Raw genomic sequence first — 23,766 nt, 5'->3', positions numbered from 1 at the left:
CTTACTTTTATAGTGAGTAAACCTCTAGAATTATTTATTTTCCAATTCAAAGTATATATAAATGTTATCTTCACAAAACGTTGTATGGGCAAAATTACCAATTTTTATAACATGGATCAATGTAAAGGTTTAATTATTATAAAAGAATATTTAAAGTCATTGTAGATAAAGCGTGAATTTATGTTTGATTTTTCCATATTTTGGTAATACTGTATTTAAAGAAAGGTATAACGGTTGAAAGAACATAAGAAAACAAGGATCACCAAGGAATCATGCAAAATCTATGACATCATTAAAATTTAAATTGTTTTATTAATCCTATACAAAAAAGGAGCCTTTTATAAGGAATATATTATTTTTACTAAAAATGGAATGTAGTAAACAAATATTATCAATTTGTATGTCATTATATCTTTTGATGATTTGTTTTGTTTTCATTTTCTTATGTCTGAAAATCAATTGGACTGTAACAAAAAGTGAAAATAGAGAAAATAAGATTCAAACAAACAAAATAGAACACTAACCAGATACACAAGTACTAAACATTTTTCATGATTTAGCGCGTGTGTTACCAGAGAATTTTAGATCTTTTAAATTTTATTTTAAAATATGAAAGTAAACAAAACATAGTGTAATTTTTTTATTCTAAACTCATATTCAGAATTCGAAATTTGATTAAAGTATTTTTTGAAAAATTTTAGAGCACCCCAAATATATATTTTTTTTAGAATGACTGAAGATTATATTAAAACAAAAACCTAGTAGAAGCTAACAAAATAACACTGAAATAGCTAGAAAAATGTTTGACAACTGGAGAACCCATCTAGTAGAAACTTTTGAATTTCTAAACATAAACCAATTATCAAAAATCTCATCTCTTCTCTGAGCCAACTCTTTAAAAATAAGACCATTCCTATATTTCCAAATCAACCAAAGCCCAACAACAAAATTAGCTTCCATAGCATCACATTTCCTAGCCCTACCTAACATACCATCAATCCAAGCAAATGGTCAAGACTTCCGATTGCTACTAAACAAACCAGACATAATAAAGACTTAACTTCAACCCCTTTGTGACTTAACTTCCATTTGGTGGGACTAGCCAAGAAGAGCACGCCACAAAAAAAGAAAAGCACCTGTCTTATTAAAATATCGACACCTCCATTTTAATAACAAAGTAGAATTTAGCGCATCAAGACTACGATTTTGAATCCCACCTTTTTCTTTTAGAAGCAATAACCAACTTCCAAGAAATCCAGTGAGTTTTTTTCGATTTCCATTTGCATTCCAAAAGAAATTATAACACAACAATTCAAGCTTCTTTTTTTTTACGTGAATTGGCATACAAAAAAGAGATTGATAAAAAGTACTTATCGAACCCAAAACTGAAGTAATCAAAGTAGAAAGCCATCCAATAGAAAGCATATTAGACTTCAACCGAGATAAAATTGACTTGAATTTCTCAATAATAGGAGTCCAATTATGGATTAAAGACACATAAGATCCCACCGGAAGGCCAAGAAAGATAAACGGATGTTTTCACTACTAGAAACATGGGTTTTAGAGACGGAAGTATTCGTCGCTAAATGCTGTTTGCGATGGATCAGCGACGGACTCACTCCATAGGTAATTAATAGGTGGCTAATTTCTCAGCGAGGGTTTAGCGACAGAGAGGTTTTTCCTTACGACAAATGTAGCGACAGAATATCTGTCGCTAAATGTCACTCAACACATTTACTTAGGGCATTAGCGACAAATTTTTGATAAAGTCATTCCGTCGCTTTTCTGTCGCAAATTTCAGTAATCAGTTTTATTTCCGTAGCAAATCCCTTGCAAAATTCATATACTAATTTCTTTTTTTTTTTCATCACTAATCTATCGCAAACTTTAGACATGGTTTTTTTCCGTAGCAAATCCCTTGCAAAATTTATACATTAATTTTTTTTTGTTCCGTCGTTGATCCGTCGCAAACTTTAGGTATGATATTTTTTCCATAGCTAATCCCTTGCAAAATTGATGTATTAAAATACTTTTTTTATTCTCACCAATCCGACGCGAACTTGTAATATCATTTTTTTATTATGATTCTAAAAGAAAAAAAAATACTACAATCATCAAATTTTTATACTAAAAAACATCAAATAACAATACAACCAAACATTACAATACCAAAACTATCCATATAACATCAAACTCCCAAAGGTTTAACTTCAAAATAACATTTTAGCACCAAGAAATCCAAAGTATGCATCGGGAAATGAGTTTTCACAAAACATAATTTCAAAATAACATTTTAGATGCTCTCTTCATTTCATGTCCATCCAATCATCTTCGGTTCACATTCCTATAAAACATTATTCAAAACAATCGAAAGTATCAAATAGAAAAGGTTAACAAATCATTCAAAAACATCAAATACTAATGGTTAACATCATATTACCTCTAATTTTCAATTTCTCATCATATTTTGCAAGGTTGCATACATCTTCTCCATTGCTTCATATTTTGCATCAATCTGTTGTTGTTTGGCATCTATTGCTGCAGCTTTGACATCCATTTCCTCACGCATTTGTTGATGTTTAGCTTCCATTTCTGCAGCTTTAACATCCATTTCCCCACGCATCTCGTTTCGTACACGTTCATAGACAACCTAAAGTACAATGATAGGAAACTTTGTAAGTACAATGCCATGATAAGAAACTTTGTAAGTACAATAGCATGATAGGAAACTTTGTAAGTACAATACCATGATAGGAAACTTTCTAAGTACAATACCATGATAGGAAACTTTGTAAGTACAATGATATGATAGGAAATTTTCATAAAGTACCTCTTGGGATGTTATTGTACTAGATGTTCCTTCTAAAAATCTCGTTGGATCAGACACAGATCCGAATCCATATATTCTTCCTTTCTTGACTCCTCCGGAAACATCACACGATGTTTCTGTTGGATTAGTGTCTAAGTCCATAACTATTTTGGTATGTACTTGACCCGATGGTGCATGGTCCTTTTGGTATGCCTTCACCAAAGCAACTTGATTGGAGAAATAAATTAAGAGAGAGGTTATTATGATTTATTAATATGTTATAAGAATAATATATTAAAGGAGAAATCATATTTGTTTAATTAATATTGGTCAATAATTAATTAAGAATTAATTTTGTGATCAAATGTAATTAGTTAAACTAGAGGGGTTGAATTGTAATTATGTGATAGTTACAAAATAAGGTAAGGATTATCTTATTAATAGGTTAGACGAATTTAAGGTGATAAGGCCTTAGAATTCGACTATGATAAGGATTCAAGGATTATCTTATGGGTTGCTTGGTGGACAAGCAACTAGATAAGGATAATGACTGAAACCCTATCTCTACACCTATATAAACACCCCTTGACTCATGAATTCGGCCAGACCTTCCCTAAGGCTTCTTAGGAACGAATTCAATACCTCCCCTCTCTCCTTATACCTTCTCCATTTGCTCTTGGTGTTTGTAAGCCATTAGAGGAGTGACACTTGTGACTCTAAGCCTTCCAAAGTCAATTCAAGGAGGATTTGGGATTGTTATTGCTACATAACAATCAAGGTAATATCATAAACCTAATTATATGTTAATATCGATTTCCATATGCTAGAATTAGGGTTTATAGTCTTGGATTCAAAGCATGTACAATATAGAAACCTAGATCCAAGCATTAGGGTTTGTATGAGCACATAGGATGTCTTATGACCAAAAACTCATCAGTGGTATCAGAGCCATGATTGGTTTCTATTGTATTGATGCCTTGTATGTTGAAAAAATTCGATTTTTGTGGTTTTGCCTCCTGAACTCGGCGAGTACCATAGTATACTCGGCAAGTAGGCATCAACTCGGCGAGTACAGTGTGGTACTCGGCAAGTTCGAGCGTCAGATGGAGCTATATCTGGGATTTCTTGTTGTTTTTGCTTAAGGATAGTTACCTTATCATGTTAGATCAATATAAATCCGATTTTATGATATATTTGACTATATTATTGATCCAATTAAAGATATTTATCAATTAATAAAATATTTATTTCCTTATGTGATAATTGATTAATTATTTTGGTAAATTGTTTTGCAAGAAATCATTAAAAAAATCAAATATGGATAATTATGTAATTAAATGTTAATTTAGATTATTTGTTATTTGATCCTTGTGCTTTGAAAAGTTTCATACTTTTCCCTTTAGGTTTTATAGTTTAAATTTGAACCCAAAGGTTTTGTTGTTTTGAAATTTAAATAGTTGAAACCCTAATGTTTTGAAAAAGGTTTCAAAACTTGCCCTCAAGTTTTGGAATTTAAATTTTGATTAATAGTTTAATTTTGATGTATATTTAAATTCTAAACCCTTATGTGTTGAAATGTTTCAAAACTTTCCCTCAAGTTTTGGAATTTCAAAGTTGATTAAAAGTTTAATTAGGAATGTTAAATTCTAAAACTCTAGTATAGTTTTGAAAAGGTTCAAATCACACCCTTATGGTTTTATTAATTAATTAAGGTGTATAATTAAAAGAAGTTTAATAAATCCATAAAAGTTTAGGTTTACAATTTAATTGAATTAAAAGTATAATTGTTAAATTAGACCACCTAGTATTTTGAAAGTATAAAATACACCCTATATTATATATAACATTAAAAGTCTAACATTATATATATGTATGAGTAAAAGTCAGTCTTACCGTTAGTAGGCCTCATTCACGAAGCTGGTCTATAAGGGGTGTTTAAGGAAATTGCCTATAAAATGGCGATTGAATGGGTATCCACTCTTACCCACCGCACTCTTGACCAATGGAGGGTCGTTAGCCGAACAGGTAGGATAGGACGAAACGTTCCATTATAAGTATAATAAAGTATAAAAGTAACTAAATGTTTTCATAAAATTCCTAATCTTAGTTACTTAGGCAAAAGTGAATTGATGCAATTCCATGAAATTACACTTTGTGCTATTGCAAAGACGTTAGTGGAGCGTGTGTGGTTTACCGGCACACTAACTGGTTCTAAGAAAAGGTAGCAAAGGGTGACTCAATGTTGGTCATAGTTCGGTGGAGCGTGTGTGGTTTACCGGCACATCGAATAGGTGACTGTAACATGTGGGGGCACCATGTAGTTTGCATGGTTATTCACACCCGCTTTGTGATCCTCGGCATCCCAGTCACAAACAATAGGGGCATATCGAGATTTAAACATGCCATTGAAAGTTCAATGAATCTCAAAGGATCTAGGAGTTTTCATAGATTTAAAACTTAAATTCCTTTTCGTTTTTTCGTGGTGGAAATTAGTGAATCGTCATTCACTTACCTTCAAATATTTTGCAATTAGGGTTACGGCATCCCTCTCCCGAGTTATAGAATATTGTGTTGGGTCCTAGCCTTAGTATCTCATTTGGGTGATTTACTAAGGACTCAATCAATCAACTAAATTGAATTTGTTTTTCTCCCGTTTTGTAGATGTCAAAGTTTGACAACTATGGTCTTCCCAAATCCTGTGGAACAAGCATTCCACATGAAGATGGTATTCCACGATTCAATCGAGGAACGAGAAATCATGCTTCACTTCCTCCTCCTCCTCCTCCTATTGTTCTCCCCAACCCACAAGATCGAAGAATTGAAAGGTTCAATATCATTAAAGCCCTTTTGGAAATGAAACATGAAGATGGTAAACCCGTGTGTGCCCACGTTCTAGGAATGAAATCACACATTGATAGGTTGATAATGTTGGGTGTGTCATTCCCAGATGAGTTGGCTGTGAATTGGGTTTTGCAGTCACTTCCTGAATCATATAATGAGTTCAAAAGAAAGTATTATATGATGGATCATGACAACAACCTCATTGACCTAACTTACGTGCTCATTGCTGCTGAATCAGAAATGATTTGGTGAAGCAATGGAGCGTATTTGTTGGAAAAGTCAACCGACCATGCTTCCGAGGACGTTCTAGGAGAACCGACCTGCGTTTACTGCCAAAAGAAAGGGCGTTGGATACAAGTCTGCCCAAAGAGCCTGAAGAGTCCAGAAGATGGGAGAGTCAAAGAGTATGGATGCGCTGCAGGTAAAATCCACTATCTAACTCCATTAAGTTCCTATTCATTAATTCTTAATACATAATGTAATAAGATTGAATTTGTATGTTTTAGAGGATCGGTGAAAAGAAAGGAAGCTTGGTGAAAAAGCAAGATGAATCTAATCACAAGGAATGGATCTTGATCGTATGGACTTGGAGATTAGATTTTGAGCTTAGATAGTTATGATAGAGTTGTTAGAAATTTTACTTTTGAAATACATAGTTTTCAATGGATTTTGCATTGTAAGGACAAATGTTTTCCGCTGCTTTTATAAATAAAATAAATTTTCGTTTGACTTATTTATTTATTTGTTTATTTCCTTGCAATGAAATCGTTATGAAAATTGGTGTTTGCATATTTTTACAACAAATGGATATGATTCTTATTTATTGTGTTTATGGAAAAGTCGATAATTTACCAAATAGGGAGAGTTTCTCATCGCCCAAGTTTCAATTGGACAGAAACTTGGAATCATGCAACTTGGTTGCACGATGAATGAGAAATTTCATATTTTAGATATTAGACTAATTCATTGACAAAGTGTCAAGTGAAGGACTAGGAGATCGAGCACACAAAGTTGCATGTTGATCAAGTCCACCATAAGAGTAACAATGATATTCGTCATGATTTACTAAAGGTTTAGTAAATATGATTATACTTACAAGATTAAGTGTAATTATGAATTGGTTGAAAAAGTTTAAATCAAAAAGCAGAACGAATAAGAAGAATCAAGTAGGCAGAAAGATAAAAGTTTCTCCATTCTAAGAAGAAGGGAGAGTACCTTTTATGCTTTATGATAGGTCTTAATGATTAAGAACCATATCTCAATCGATCCTCTAAGTGAGTCTTAGTCCAATTGTTTGTTTAAGAATAGGAATCAAGGATTGAAGAAATGGTTAAATCAAGAAGTCAATCATACTTCGTTCCAAAACTAGTCTTAAAGTTAAGATTGTAACATTAAGTGATAAGTATTAAGAAGGTTTATAACATTCATCAAATGGTGAAAGTTCTGATGTCTTGGATAAGACAAAGACCAACTAGGACCAATTTATGAAATGTTTTGATAAAAACTACGCTAACTCTTGAATATTTGTTTGTCAAGAAATGGTTATTGACAAAAGAATCTTATATGTCAAGGAGCCAGTGGGAGTCTTAATGATCTTGAAAGATTTCAAGAACAAATCAAATAAACCTTATCGATCATCACTAGCACACGAGTTGAGGTTTACAACCTATCGTGATGACATTATTTTGTTTCTGTGCCAATCCAATCGAGTTAATTATGCATGTGAGTTCTATGAGTTCTCATTTTGAACGAATAAAAGGCAAAGCACCTTGATCAATGGAAAGTACATTGATATAAAAAGGTGAGCTGCTTAACTACTTGGAAGACATGGTGGGCAGCTGTGCTACCATAAAGGCAAAAAATCGAGATCAAGAAAGTTCGATCCATATGAGTTTGAATTTGTCGTAAACTTTGGTTTTGACAAATTCACATGGATAGGAACAAATACACCATTTAAATCTAAGTGTCATAAGATTTCCTCCTTCATGAAAATGATTGTGAGGAAATGCTTTCACTAAGAAAGATTTTAAGAAGATAGTGATTGTAAAATTGCATTCTCGAATTCAATTATGGTTACGGTATCCCTTTCCATGATTTGAATTGTGAGGTTTGGAAATTGTTTACACACACATATGAACTATATAAGGCAAAGGTGTATAAGTTCAAGAAGCCTTGATAAAATATTATCAAAGCACTAAGTATTAGAAACATGAACTTAAGAAATTCAATAAGCATTATTTTTTCTGAAAGTTAAGCTGTTTCTGAATACATGTCAAAGCTAGTGGGAGCATAAGTGTTATGTTTTATAATAATCATCATGATAGTGGGAGCATAAAAGTTATGATTGTATGATTATTAAGGCATGTATTGCAAGTTGGCAATATTAATTATAGAAAACAAGACTTATACCTTGCAAAGTTGTAAGGGTTGTAAAGTTGTTTTGCTATAATAAAGGGAGAGAATATTATGCTTCATTTCAAATCTAAAGGATTAGGTTGAGAAATGTTAATAAATTTAGTCAAGAGTACATAGTGTGTTCTTAAAATTTCGATTATGATTACGGCATTCCTCTTCACAATTCGAATTTTGAGAACATAGCAAATAAAACATTATGCGTCGTGTCCCATACGCTTTGGGTATAGGATCGACTGCAAATGCTTTAATGTTTGACCATTCTAAAATTTTCCAAATGTCAAGCACATTTAGAGGGAAAAGGGACTAGAATTGGTTTTGACTAAAATAATTAAACAACTATCAAAGGACAATCCAAAGTTTGACGAGGATTGGTCGCTTGTGAGTAGTTGGAAGCATGGTATTGGATGGACCATATTGACATTATTATGAATAGAAAATATTCTATTAAGAATAAGTTGTCATATGGAAATTATGGAAATTTTTCCATATTGGATGGGCCATATCGACATCATTACGAATAGATAAGATTCTATTAAGAATGAGTTGTCATATGGAAAATATGGAAACGTGTCCATATTAAAAATTGGATATTGAAAATCTATGACTAGATTAGAAACTTTTATGCAAAGGATATTCAAAGGAATGTACTTTGAGTGAGAGACATCATATCTAAGGAATTGTCTTGTAACAATCTCCGATATAGGACTTTGTAATATCATTGGCAATAGTCTTTGTGACTTTGGTGCAGTGACATTACGAAAGGATCATTGCATAAAATGTTAGAATCTAGCATATTCTATAAGTAGCAAGAATTTGATATTCTTTCACTTATGATAAAGGATTTGGAGTTGTGAAATGAGAATGATTGGAAATGTGCTCAATTTGGTCTATTTCACAAAGTAAGAACCGTAGATAAACATTGTGTGCATGTTAAGAGCATGGGACAAGTGTAATAATTCAAGTAAGAAGTTGATTACCCGAAACGACAAATAATGAGTAATCGATATGGTGATAAATAAAAGGAGTTTTATTTATACTCAAAGGTTTGAGGCCATCTGGGATTAGTATTTTTCTTGTGTTTCACATTTGCATGTTTTGACTTCCAGAATAATTGAGTTTATTAAGAATAATCAAATTATTCGAACGGGCCACAGTCGTTCATATGTTGGAAGTAGATATGAATGAAGACTGTCATGAATTGGTGTATGGATTGTCTAAAAGAGTGTTAGACATAAGCAAATGTTTGCTGCAACGTTCATGAGTGCTTATGAATATGAATTTGAGCATTGGATTAAACCCACAATCACTTGGATCACTCCATGAATTTCATCATGAGTGATTGGTGAGATGATAACATCTTATATTCTTGAAACTGAGATGTGTGAGATGTATCTTGCAAATCGGTTGCACATTGATAATATGTAAACGCACCAGTAACTTGGTGTTATAAAACATATTACTGTGTGTGATTCAGTGAGTGAGTGCAAGCAAGCATTGTATCAAAGTTTATCCGTTCCTTTTATCCAAAGTAGGATAAAAGCGATATCTTTGGGCTCGTCGATGATTTAGTGATGACAAACGTAAATGCTCGGCCAGGCTAGGGCTAATTTGATTTGTTCAATTAGTCAGTCGTCATAAATCGGAAATCGAGATATAGTACAAAGAGAATGATTTGAAATCATATCTCATATGATATCTAGAATGGCGGAATATATGATCCCTTATCTAAGGACACGCGTATCTGATAGGATCAGAGTTGACAGCGGCTTTGGAAAGCTACGATTCCAGATCAGGATCAGAAGTCATACACAGAATAGTTATTAGACTTATCCAAGTGGGAAACTGTTGGATTAGTTTCTAAGTCCATAACTATTTTGGTATGTACTTGACCCGATGGTGCATGGTCCTTTTGGTATGCCTTCACCAAAGCAACTTGATTGGAGAAATAAATTAAGAGAGAGGTTATTATGATTTATTAATATGTTATAACAATAATATATTAAAGGAGAAATCATATTTGTTTAATTAATATTGGTTAATAATTAATTATGAATTAATTTTGTGATCAAATGTAATTAAATAAACTAGAGGGGCTGAATTGTAATTATGTGATAGTTACAAAATAAGGTAAGGATTATCTTATTAATAGGTTGGACGAATTTAAGGTGATAAGGTCTTAGAATTCGACTATGATAAGGATTCAAGGATTATCTTATTGGTTGCTTGGTGGACAAGCAACTAGATAAGGATAATGACTGAAACCCTATCTCTACACCTATATAAACACCCATTGACTCATGAATTCGGCCAGACCTTCCCTAAGGCTTCTTAGGAACAAATTCAATACCTCCCCTCTCTCTTTATACCTTCTCCATTTGCTCTTGGTGTTTGTAAGCCATTAGAGGAGTGACACTTGTGACTCTAAGCCTTCCAAAGTCAATTCAAGGAGGATTTGGGATTGTTATTGCTACATAACAATCAAGGTAATATCATAAACCTAATTATATGTTAATATCGATTTCCATATGCTAGAATTAGGGTTTATAGTCTTGGATTCAAAGCATGTACAATAGAGAAACCTAGATCCAAGCATTAGGGTTTGTATGAGCACATAGGATGTCTTATGACCAAAAACCCATCAGTTTCATTATCCAAGAGGGGGTGGCAACTAGTATCATCACCAAAATAGCCACCATAGCATTTTCATAAGCCTCCTATTATAGAAAAAAAAATATGAAACAACAGAAACATGAAATAAGGAATAGAATGGTTCATTCCATTCCATCAAATTCATATTTAAGGAATGGAATGAACCACTTCATAAGCCTCCTATTAATTAATACTTAAACCTTTCATAAAGTTGATTACTACTTACAAAATACTTAATTACATCTAGGCAGAGGATAAAACATTTAGAGATAATAATTTGTTTCTTTTCTTTTGTAAGTTGATTACTACTCACGAAAGATTTGTTTTCTGTCAATTTTATTCTTTAACAAAGTCATTAACCCGAGTAGTAGGAAGTTTTGTTTCCTAAAAAAGAATTGAAAATACGTTAACTTTAGTTGCCTTTGGTGTAATGTACTCTTGAGTAGACCGTTTAGTGTGCAACCTTGCATAAAGTTCAACTCCTGTAGGAGGGCGTTTAAGTGTTGCTTGCTACAAAATCCATTAGTAATACATTAAAAAAAACTCAATAGTCTAAGTGGAAACTAAGGTGAGATGCAAACATCTTACCATTCTTTTCTTATGTTGACGAATAGATATAGAACCCCCGGTATGTTTGGAAACAGAGCCATCTTCTAATTTATTTCTGTTATTTCTCCCTGATTGTGATAAACGTTTCCAATTGGATGTGGTCCACACTTCATTGATCGTTTTTTCCCAATACTCCTTTTTTTATCCAATTTGGGTTATACTCCTTTAGCAAATTTAAATCACCTTCTAGTGAGGCATTCACATTTGCAGCTTTGGCAAGTTTTAAAGATTCTTCACGTGCTCTTCGCATTATGTCAGGAAATCGTTTCTTCATACAGTCTTCCCATACCTTGCGAGCAAGAACATCAGTCGCTTCGGGCCAGACATACAAACCCTACATGTAGATTACGCATACAATTATCTTTTCCATTTTACACCAAGTTTTACTTTGATAAATCATAAAAATAATAAATACAAACCTTGAAATGTTCCCACATTGCATCACGATGTTCTTTGTCAACCTTCTTCTATGAGGTCCATGGGCCGTCAAACATCGTCTTGAGTATACATGCGATGGCTCTGATCACTAAAATCTGATCCGTAAATCATGCAAAAAATAAATAATTAAAAAATTAGAATTAGTATTATCATTAACAAGTAAATTCATTTTCATAAACAATTGTAAAATTAACATTAGTACTCCTTTTCAGAATCGACTTCAATGAACTTCCTTTTTGATGGGTTACTTGGAACTTGTTCCAAGATGTTTGATCCTCTAACTGAAGAAGAAGGTTGAGTTTCTGCATTATTGTGTGATTGAGATGCATTTCTATCTCCAGCATCACGACCACCAATGTGACTACCACTACGACCACCACCACGGGCTCCTCGTGGCGCCATTAGTCAAAAAATAACCCTTAAAATCAAGAATTAATAAACTATTGGTTAGAACAAGTATGTATTATAATAGAACATTATAGAAGTAAGAGAAGGTAACATGCTATAATACACAAAAAATGAAAGTGCAATGTTTATAGAAAAAGAAAACGATCATTTTAGTTAAAAAGTTATTGATAAGGTCCATTAGGCAATATATAGTTCCAAATACATTGTTTCATTCTACATTTTTAGTAATTACTCATCATCAGAATTATCATCACATATGTTGTCTTCATGTTCAATATCATCTTGGGATGAATCATCCAAGTTATCATCAACTTCTTCATCCTCTTCTCTCTCAATGTAATTGTCATTAACTTCTTCTATTTCTCATTCAATTACATGAGAAAGGGGTCCTGCCACCTCATTTGCACCGCTACTTGTAGAAGGTAAAATTGCTTCACTTTCTTGAAAGAATTGGTCCTCTTCATCCTCATCATCATCTTCTTCAATAACACATTGTCGTAGATCATATACACCCCTTGGTTTCGTCTTGACGACAACCCACCAATCTTTCAAATCCTTCATTGCGGGATATGGTGCATAATACACTTGTTCTGCTTGTGATGCTAGGATAAACGGATCTTCATTTCTTAGCCTTGATTTGTATTTAATATCAACCAAATTATGCTTTCGATCCACATGTACCCCTTCAGTAGGGTTAAACCATATACACTTGAACAATACTACGACGCAACGCCCTATGCCTTGATATTCTACTTCTAAGACCTCATCCAACAACCCATAATAGTCACACTCAGTCTCATTGTAACAAGTCCCTCTTACACATACACCACTATTGTGTGTGACCCGTCCATCCCCATATTTTTCAGTATGAAACTTGTAACCATTGACAAAGTATCCTTTATAGGACCTAACATGTCGTAATGGTCCTCGTGCAAGGCATTTCAGATGTTGACTGATATCATTTGATTGTTGAAAAACCTACATTGATAAATTCATTTGTTAACTAATTCACCGGGGAAGACACTTTGGTAATACAAAATTTTCTCGTATCATACTTACATGATCTTTAAACCACTTAGCAAAATGTTGATCCCTAAACCTTTCAAATGCTCCATCATCCATATCAGGTTGGCTTTGGATCACATAATTTTCAAACAACCTTAAAAAATAACAAAAATTTTAGAGATTCATGATATCAAGGAAAAATAGATAACTTGACATACCTTAAAAAAGGTAGAACATCAACACAATTGATCAAGATGTAATTATGAGCAATACGCATCTCATCATCTGTCAAAGGCCTCCGTTGGCCACTTTTTTCAAATAATCTTCGAGATGGAACTTTGAAAATGCTTAATCGAGAGTCGACCATGGTATAACTAGGAATGTCTGGGGCAAAATTACGTGACTCACGATTCAACCGGGTTTCAATTGTAGGCAAAAAGTATTGTGAGCAAAAAGTCAATATTTCTCCAATCATGTACGCCTCAACAATGGACCCCTCAACCTTCGCATGGTTTTTTATCTTTCTTTTCATTGATCCCAACTTCCTAAAAAGATGTTGAAAAAGACTTATTAGAAATTCCATAGGTTTTATAGTAGAATCTTTTGTATGATAAAAAATATACCTTTCATAAAGATACATCCACCTATATTGAACCGGACCACCAAGCATAGCTTCTCGAGCTAAGTGGATAACAAGATGCTCCATTGAATCAAAGAATCCAGGTGGAAATATTTTTTCCAACTTGCAAATGGTTTCAACAATAGTAGTTTGCAAGCGTTGTAAGTCATCTACGCGTAACACCCTTGAACATATTACACGAAAGAATGTACACAACTCTGTAATTGCATCCCATGTTGAATTTGGCACCATACCTCTTAGAGAAATAGGCAACAATCTTTGAAGAAATACATGGCACTCATGACTCTTGAATTTGTAAAAGCTATTATCATCTACATTAACGCACCCCCCAAGTTTGAGGCGTATTCGTCCGGGAATTTAAGTTTAATCAACCATTGGCATATTTTAGCTACTTGTTCTTTGCTCAAAGCAAACGATGCTCTCTTTTTCATATCCTTATTTCCCTTCTTCCATGTATGCCATTGCACTAGATTGCAATACATTTCTATATCTTTTCTTGCATTCATGTTGTCTTTGCTTTTCGAAGTGTCCATCACGGTGTTGAAAAGATTTTCAAACACATTTGTCTCAATGTGCATGTGATCAAGGTTATGTCGTATTAACAACTTCCGCCAATATGGTAGCTCCCAAAAGATGCTCCTCTTAACCCAATTATGAGTAATCCCAAAACCAGGAAATTTTGCATTCTTCGCTCTAAAAGGTTTGCCTTCATAAACAGTTGGAAAGTGTCGTACTTGCTCCCAAATCTGATCACCGGTTAATATTGGTGGGGGCCTAGATCTCTCTACCTTATTAGCCAGAAATCCTGTTTTGTCACCCCTATATGTGTGTGTTGTTCAGGTAAAAAATTTCGATGGCAGTCAAACCAACATGGTTTACTACCATGGTGTAACCGAAACGACCCCGACTCACCCATACAATACAGACATGCTAACTTGTCGTGTGTGCTCCATCCCGATAACATTGCATAAGCCGGAAAGTCACTAACTGTCCAAAGAAGTATAGCTTTCATTGTGAAATTGCATTTAGTCGAAGCATCATAAGTGACACCACCGTCTGTATATAGCATCTTTAACTCGTCAATAAGCGGCCTGAGAAACACATCTATATTTTGACCTAGGCTCTTTTTTCCAGGAATAACTATGCTTAACTGAACATATTGTTCCTTTAAGCACATCCAAGGAGGCAAGTTATAAATTGAAAGGAAAACAGGCCAACATGAATACGGGGTTGTATTTGAGTTATTTGCACTGAACCCATCGGTGCATAGCCCAAGGCGAACATTACGTGGTTCACTTGAAAATTCTTGATGCATTGAGTCGAAATGCTTCCAAGCCTCACCATCACTTGGATGGACCATCAAACCCAGTTCTGTTTGATGTTCATAGTGCCATGTCATTTGCTTTGCCGTCTTTTTTGTCAAATACAAACTTTGGAGTCTAGGAGCAATCGGCAAGTACCTCATAACCAGATAAGGTAGTCTGCCACTCTTGTACCGATCATGATCACACACTCGACACTTAGTCAAATCAGAATCTGCCCCATAGAATATCATGCAATGGTTTTTGCAAGCATGGATCTTTTTTTCTGGGAGTCTAACTATTTTCAAAAGCTTCTTCGTCTCATAGAAGTTCTCAACTAGTTTCTCACCTTTGGGTAGCATCCGCTTAATTATAGGAAGTATGTGATCATAGGCAGCCTCAGATATATTGTATTCTGACTTCCAATGCAACAACTCTGTTGCAGCTTGTAATTTTGAATAATTTTCACATCCATCCCACAAAGGTTCATCAGCGTCTTCCAACATATCATAGAACCCCTTGGTAGTTGGATTCGGGAGTTCCTCCATTACATCCATCAACATTTGTGTACACCCATTAACATCATCATCATCATCATCTTCCATCGGATCCTGCATCGGATTAGTAGATTCTTCCTCATGCTGAGATATCGTATTTCTTTCACCATGTGCCCACCAAGTTGTGTAATTAGGAGTGAAACCGTTTTGTAACAAGTGAAGCTCTACATCACCTCTTGTTTTATAATACATGTTCTTGCATTTAAAACAAGGACATCTAATATAATCCCCATCAACGGTTGCTTCATTAGAAAAAGCAACATCCAGAAATCCTTTGACGGATGCATGATATTTTGTGCTAAGATACCCATGATCTAACCTTTTGTACATCCAGTCTCTATCACTACGTGTTGACATAATGACTAGCTACAACCAAATATATAACTACTATTTAGAAATTAGATAATGCAATCATATCCACATATTACTAAAAGCATCCTTGGAAACTACAATTATACTATATGAAATACTTATTTTTATTATAACTATGCAATCATATTCCAAAAACTATAGCGACTAAAAATGTAATTTTGGAAAATTAAAACTACAGGGACAAGAATTGTAATTCCTGCAAACAAAAAGCTTCAGGGACCAAAAAGATAATTCTGGAAAACTAGGACTATAGGGACCAAAAGTGTCTTGCTTATTTCCCTCTTTCATAGTGACCAAAATTGTAATTCCAGAAATTTAAAACTTCAGGGACCAGAAATTTAACTTTTGCAAATTAAAAACTACAGGGGCTAAAAATGTAATTTTGTAAAAATAAACTACAAGGACCAGAAATGTAATTCCTGCAAACTAAAAGCTTCAGGGACCAAAAAGATAATTCTGGGAAACTAGAACTATAGTGACCAAAATTGTAATTCCAGAAATTTAAAACTTTAGGGACCAGAAATTTAACTTTTGCAAATTAAAAGCTATAGGGACTAAAAATGTAATTTTGTAAAAATAAACTACAAGGACCAGAAATGTAATTCCTGCAAACTAAAAGCTTCAGGGACCAAAAAGATAATTCTGGGAAACTAGAACTATAGGGACCAAAAGTGTCTTGCTTATTTCCCTCTTTCATAGTGATCAAAATTGTAATTCCAAAAATTTAAAACTTTAGGGACCAGAAATTTAACTTTTGCAAATTAAAAACTACAGGGACTAAAAATATAATTTTGTAAAAATAAACTACAAGGACCAGAAATGTAAGTCCTGCAAACTAAAAGCTTCAGGGACCAAAAAGATAATTCTGGGAAACTAGAACTATAGGGACCAACAGTGTCTTGCTTATTTCCCTCTTTCATAGTGACCAAAATTGTAATTCCATAAATTTAAAACTTTAGGGACCAGAAATTTAACTTTTGCAAATTAAAAACAAAAGGGACTAAAAATGTAATTTTGTAAAAATAAACTACAAGGACCAGAAATGTAATTCCTACAAACTAAAAGCTTCAGGGACCAAAAAGATAATTCTGGAAAACTAGAACTATAGGGACCAAAAGTGTCTTGCTTATTTCCCACTTTCATAGTGACCAAAAGTGTAAATCCTGAAATTTAAAGCTACAAGGACTAAAAATATAATTCCGGAAAATTAAAACCACAGGGAACTAAAGTGTCATTTGCATATCTTTTCTTATCTAATGTAATACTATACAATCTTTTCAAAAAAAATTGACTACGTTAACATGGATCCAAAACGGGTTTTTTTCTAAGTTTTAACAACAGGTGGAAGCAGCAGAAAAATTAAGCCATATTTTTAGATGAAAGAAAAGAAGAAAAGAGTAATATTCTTTCCTTTCTGGAGGGGTTCTTTTATTCTTTTTTTAACCAAATTATTTAATTAAAAGCTTCGTTTTTTTCTTTGGTTGTTTGGATGGAAAGGAATGGCGTAATGGAGTAGCTAAAGAGATAGAGTAAGAAATAGAATGAGTGATTCATTAAAGTTTGGTAATTTATTTTAAAGAGATTGTGTTTTAAATATATTATTATTTTTTATATTAACTAATTACAAAAATAAATTAAATACAAGTTATTTTTCTATAAAATTCTTGAAGATTTGTGTCATTAAAGTTTGGTAATTTATTTTTAAGAGTATTTCGATTTTGTGATTCTTTGCATTGAAAGGAAGTAAGAATGGGATTCTTTAGGTTGAAGAAGGGAGAGGATCTTGTAATTCTTTGGCTTAAAAATGGCAAGTTATGAGGTGGAGGATCCTACTCTTCCTGGAACTCATTAATGTTGCAACATGAATGACAATGGTGTGGCTTAAATTTATTTTCTTCTTAAAATATTATTTTTAGACATCATACCACATGTCTGAAAATATCATATAACATTTTATATTTATAATAATTTGAACTGTAATCTGCACAAAAGACTTTGGTCAAAAGTATAATACTTAAAGTATTAAAAGTATAATACTTCGAAATCACATATAATAGGTACTGAGCAAAGCTTATTCATTGTGAATGATAAAACATTTGTTGAAATTTTATTGTGTTATAAAATATTATGTTAATACTTTATGTTAATTAAAAATCCAAAAATTTTGTTCAAGTTAAATTAAAAATATGCTTTCTGTTTACTTCAATCTAATCACCTCAATTATAACATTTTATATTTATAATAATTTCTTGGAAAATCTTCAAAACTGATTTTCTTACAGCTTAAAGTTTGAGCCAACTTTAAGTTAATCAGTTAAAAGAAATCATTGGCTTGTTTATCTGTAATTAATCAGTTAAAAGAAATCGTTGGGTGAGGCTGTGAGCTGCTTTTTCTTGTTCCAGGATAGATTTATTAAGTTCCATTTAGATTTTTTTATTTGATACAAAAAAAATCACATTTTGGAAAGAAGGATGGAAAAGCTTCAGTTGAACATGCTATAGCCTATCTCATCACCATTCTAATTGACATTTGCATTGGTTTTAGGACAGGGCTATATATCGCAAACACTCCCCTGTCTTCTCATTTTCAAAGGGTATTTAAGACATTTAACAAATTGTCAAACTCAAACACTTTCCCTATATATTAACACAGTATTAATAGATTGGTATACACACAAACAGGAAGCTTTGTGGTTGGTAAAACCTCATATGAAAAGGTAGTCGAAAGACATCACTTATTGACAGAGGGTAAATTGGTAATTTATTTTATTCAAACAATTCATTCAATCCAAAAAAGAAACAAAACATTTTAAGCTAACTGTTATAGATACCCAAATTGGTCATTTATCACTTATGTTATGTTACTATTTGAATCCTGTATCTTCTCTCTCATCAAACACATGCTTGCTGAACACATACTATATCTACTTCTCATGTTATTGTTATCTTCAATTGGACAGATACTAATTGGTCTAGAATCTCCCTCAGTCCTTCATTTTGAACACTAGGACTTTTACCTAACCTGAGCAGGTTTTTTTAGGCTTGGTTGATGTGCACTTATAGATATAATCCAATCATTGTAATCTATCTCCGAATGTGTTCTTTTGTGCTGAAAGGTACGCTGGATATGGAGTCAAAGGATCACAAGATTAATGATTCAGTGCTTGGAATCTATAGAGTACATGGAGATTCGAAATGCTCTTATTTTGCTTATAAAAGTCTCAAATGTTACTAGAAAAAGTGGGATCAACCTTGAGAAAAGGGTAAATGCTAGTCAACCTTGAGATTATTTAACACCATACATACTTATATAAAAACTCTATCAGGTAGCTAAACTTAAAAGTGACTAAAGAGATGACCTAAAGGTGTTGGCTACTGGTGTTCCATTTTATTATGGTTGGTTACACAGCCTTCATGGGTTACAAAAGAAGAATTTGGTATGGGGTACCTTGATTTGAAGCCAGTAGCTTCAAAATTTGTATATGCTGTTGATAGTTGCTCCTGTGATAAGTACCATTGGCCTTAACATGGCTCCAAGTGAAGCAGAAACTGGTAGTAGAAGTCAGCATCATGATTCAAGACCTCATAAGGGAATAGGACTTATCAGAGAGACCACCTCCTAAATATGAAAGAGAATTGGGGAAAACCTAAAGGTGTTGGCTACTGGTGTTCCTAAATCCTTAAATTCTCATAAATTGGATGACAAACTATGATGAATCAAGCCCTAAATCAAGTTCTAATTCTAAGTGTCTATTCTTATATAGTTAAAATCGATGGTAGACCTGAAATTAACTTGCAGACAATGAAGAAGACATTTCATATAGCTAAGAAACACAATAACCAAAAAATTTCAAGGTGATTCATGTATATAATGCTGAGAGATAAGATGGACGATGATTGAAAAAGAAAAAAAAATGAGAAATTAAGCCCTAACGAAGTATAAAATTAACCTAAAAGGGATGAGATTTACCTAAATCGGAAAGTTAACGAAGGGAACTTTCAGCTTTAAAAATATGGAGGTAACCGGAATCGGGTGAGTAATGTCGTCATCTGTTCAAATAGAGATTGTGAGATACAACAGAACTGGAATTGAAGGGAACTTAGTCCAGAGTTCAGAGTGATAAAGTTGGAGGGAAAGAAACGCGTACCAGGATTTTCAATGCATTTCGTGAAGATGGAACTGGGTTGTGCCAATTTTAGCTAGAGATTGGAGATAGAAGAAAACAAAATGCACATACCCAAAATATAGTTTCGTCGACGTTCTCTCGCTAAACGCGTACTAGCTGGCACAATTTTTTTTATCCCTCGTTGAACCCTAGCTGAGGCCCTTCATTTTTCAACTGATTAGCGAGGGATAGTGGTGCATCGATAAATACTTGCGAGATCCGTAGCTAATCCCTCAGAAAATCCTCACTAATATTCCATGTGTAAAACAAATAAAATAACTATAAAAAACATGACAGATCTATCGTAATTCCCTGGCTATAAGTCTAAATTTTGCTAGAGAATAAATCCATAGCAAAATCCGTAGCTGAAACTCAAGTTTCTAGTAGTGTTTCAAGGGTGATATCCTATAAAAGCAACAAGCAATCTAACTTGATCTGTCAACCCGTAACAAAAAAAAATTGCACTAAAGCAACCACATTAGATTTCAACCATTCAGATAAGAAGAGAACATCATCCACATAAAAAAGATGGGAAACCAGAGTATTCTAATTTTTAGCCCCTTTAATGAAACATGCGTCAATCGCATCTAAAACTGCAACATCTAAAGATTCCATAATTTTGACAATTAAAAAAGGGGATATTGGATCACCTTGACGAAGCCCTCTCTCAATCTGAAACTCCAAGGAAGGGATACCATTAGTCAACACAGAAGCCTTCGCCAAATTCAAACCCAAGACACTCATTTGACCCCAAAGTCAAGAATCACCATCACTTGCTCTAAAAAAATTGCAACTAACAGAGTCATATGCTTTTTCAAAATCAATTTTGTTGGGACCTGAAGTGTTGCATCTTTGGCTCGCTCCTTAGCCTAGTTTTGTTACCAGTTTAGGCATGTCCAACCGTGTTTATTTTTATTAGGGTTTAGTATTTAAGGTGCATGCATGCATCCTTTGTCATAATCGCTTTCATTATTATTCTCATAATCGTACTACAAACCCTAGCTCGCCTCTACGGTGGAAGTTCTTCATCAAGCTCTGCTGAGGCGTGACTATTCTTGAATTAATAAGCAATACTTTGATTCCATCTCGTGTGTACTGTGTTTGTTTGTTTTTATTGATTAACCTGTTGAAGATCTAATCGATCTAAGAGTTTTCAACTCATCAATTAGTATCAGAGCAGGAGACTGTGTAATCCATACACATCTCTTCTGTTGAACAAGGTCTTAGGGTTTTTCGCTTTGGTCGATATTGTTGGAGCCATCATCTGCTATTGACGTAGTTCTTTAATAGTCGATCTTACCCTAACGTTATTTACAAGTCTGATCTTAATCACGTTTTTGAACAAACATCATCATGTCCATGGAAGATTCTCAGTCAAACCTAATCAATATCTCTAACAGTATAGGATTGACGACAAGGATTCCTATATTATACAGTCAAGATTATGAAGTTTGGACGCATCACTTCAAAGACTATGTAATTGGTTCAGAGGACAATGGATACTTGATCTGGGATGCGATTACTGTAGGTCCATTCGCTCACTCAATCACTTCAAGAATTGTTAAAACTCAAAAGGAGTATAATCAACTCCTCAATGATGTGAAAGACATACCCCAAGATGAGAAGGAAAAGTTTCAGTGCAATATCAAATCTTTAAGGATGATAAGGTTTGCTTTACAATCGGACTCGTTTCGGTTGGTAAGCTCATGGACAATAGCAAAAGAAATTTAGGATAACTTGAAAGAAATGTACTCTACGGATGAAGATCTTGATTATTCAATCCAAACATTATTGCTCTCAGAATTTGGTGACTTCAAGCAGAAACCCGAAGAGAAGCTTATTCAAGCTTTCTATCGCTTTAATCATCTCCTTAGTAAGATGATAAAGCATGGGATTGAAAGGAAAGTCATTGAACAGAAGGTCACATTCATGAATGGCCTTAGACCCGAATGGATGGGTGTGGTGTCTACTGTGAAGGCACATGAACAAATTCAAGGCTTATTCTTTGGCAAAACTGGTGGGAATATTAAAGTCACATGAGAGTACAGTGACTAAAGAAACGAACATGGTTTCTAGCATGGGGTCCTTTGCCTTAATCTCCAAAGGAAAGAATGCTGCTGAGGAAGAAGAAGATTTAGATCTTTCTGAATATGATCTAACAAGCGAAGACTATGCTTTGATGGTGTCAAATCCCAAGAAGTTCATCAGAAGAAGGTTCCCAGCTAATAAGATTCGAAACTGGCAGGGAAGCTACAGTGCTAAGAAAGCGAAGGAGGAACTGCAGGGTGTTTCTCATACCAAAGAACCAAAGAAGGAAGTAAAACTTAGTGGTGACTCATGTTTTAATTGTCACTACTGTGGAGAAAAAAATCACTTTGCCAAAGATTGTATGTTGAGAAAGATGTCAGAGAAGAATGACGATGATGATGAGGAAGCGAACCTCATACGACGATTGGAGGAAACCAAGAAGAAGAAAGTCGGATCTAATAACACTATGAATGCTCTTATTGTGCAGGGAAATACTGTTGACGATGAGTTCGGCGGTGTTGAAATTTGGTTCACAGATTTTGAAGATGAAGAAGTGAGGAAGCCTAATCATGTCAAGGCTTTGTTGGTGAAAGAAGAGGACGTTGCAGGAAAGTGTCTAATGGTGACCTCTGGTGTGTCACAAATGAGAGGCTATACCACTGATGGTGGAGTAGACGAAGCGAAAGAGCGAGAAGACAGGTGTTTTGCAGCGAAACCTGTTAGTGAGCAGATCAACGAATGCGATGAGTTGATCAAGAAGGTACAATCTATTATTGTTTCTTTACAAATCCCCATCAAAAACTATGAAAAAGAACTAAATAGATTAAAATCTAAATTTTCTAGTATAAGTGGTAGTTTAACTCAAACTCACGTGACAAACTTTAAACTAATTGATCAAATAAGCAGGGCATTGATGTGAATATGTAATGCACTAGTTTTTTATTTATGAGTCCTAATTTATCGCATCTAAACCACACCTTATAGGCAGTGAACCCGATCGAGTGTAGTATAGCTTTGATAAGCAAAGGTGTCGAACACAAGGGGAACGATAGTGAATTAATTTAAAATTTTTGATTATAGGTTAGAAAACACATGAAAGGAATAAATAAATGTTTATTAAATCTCAAACGAATTACAAATTACAATTCTCGATAAACTGAATGGAATACAAATTTCTTTAGGTACTTTGATTTAGATGAATTACTTCTTAAATTAATGGCTAACTACTGATATAATGGATAATTATTCATTATTCACCGATTCCTATTATGACTAGTGTCATGGTCACAACTGCTAATCCTTTGATTTCAACACAATTATAAACTCATTGATCAAGTGAACAAACAATCTTCCAAATCAGTATTTGGTTCGTATTAAGCAAGATTTGATCTTATTTAACTCTAATAATGTTAGAAGTTAAATCATGCAACGAATGGTCATTCTACTCATGCACACACATTAAAGTTCATAACTTTATTTCCTAACCCTAGGTTTTGGTCAAAACTCTAGTCATAATAACCAATGCTCAT

At 33.8% G+C, this 23,766-nt stretch overlaps 1 protein-coding gene across 1 annotated transcript; it reads right to left on the bottom strand.

Annotated features, from left to right (window-relative positions):
- Positions 1 to 14,125: 14,125 nt before the first annotated feature.
- Positions 14,126 to 16,029, bottom strand: LOC145066354 (uncharacterized). The gene is made up of 2 exons (XM_079013589.1): positions 14,750 to 16,029; positions 14,126 to 14,633 (listed from the first exon to the last, which is right to left on the bottom strand). The coding sequence occupies exons 1-2, from the start codon at positions 16,027 to 16,029 to the stop codon at positions 14,126 to 14,128; spliced, it is 1,788 nt and encodes a 595-aa protein (XP_078869715.1).
- Positions 16,030 to 23,766: the final 7,737 nt, after the last annotated feature.

The sequence above is a fragment of the Lactuca serriola genome, chromosome 1, assembly GCF_051521515.1.
Source record: "Lactuca serriola cultivar US96UC23 chromosome 1, Lser_US96UC23_V15, whole genome shotgun sequence".
NCBI classification, from domain to species: Eukaryota; Viridiplantae; Streptophyta; class Magnoliopsida; order Asterales; family Asteraceae; genus Lactuca; species Lactuca serriola.
Note: the sequence above shows the minus strand (reverse complement) of the source record. Positions and strands in the feature narration are given on the sequence as shown.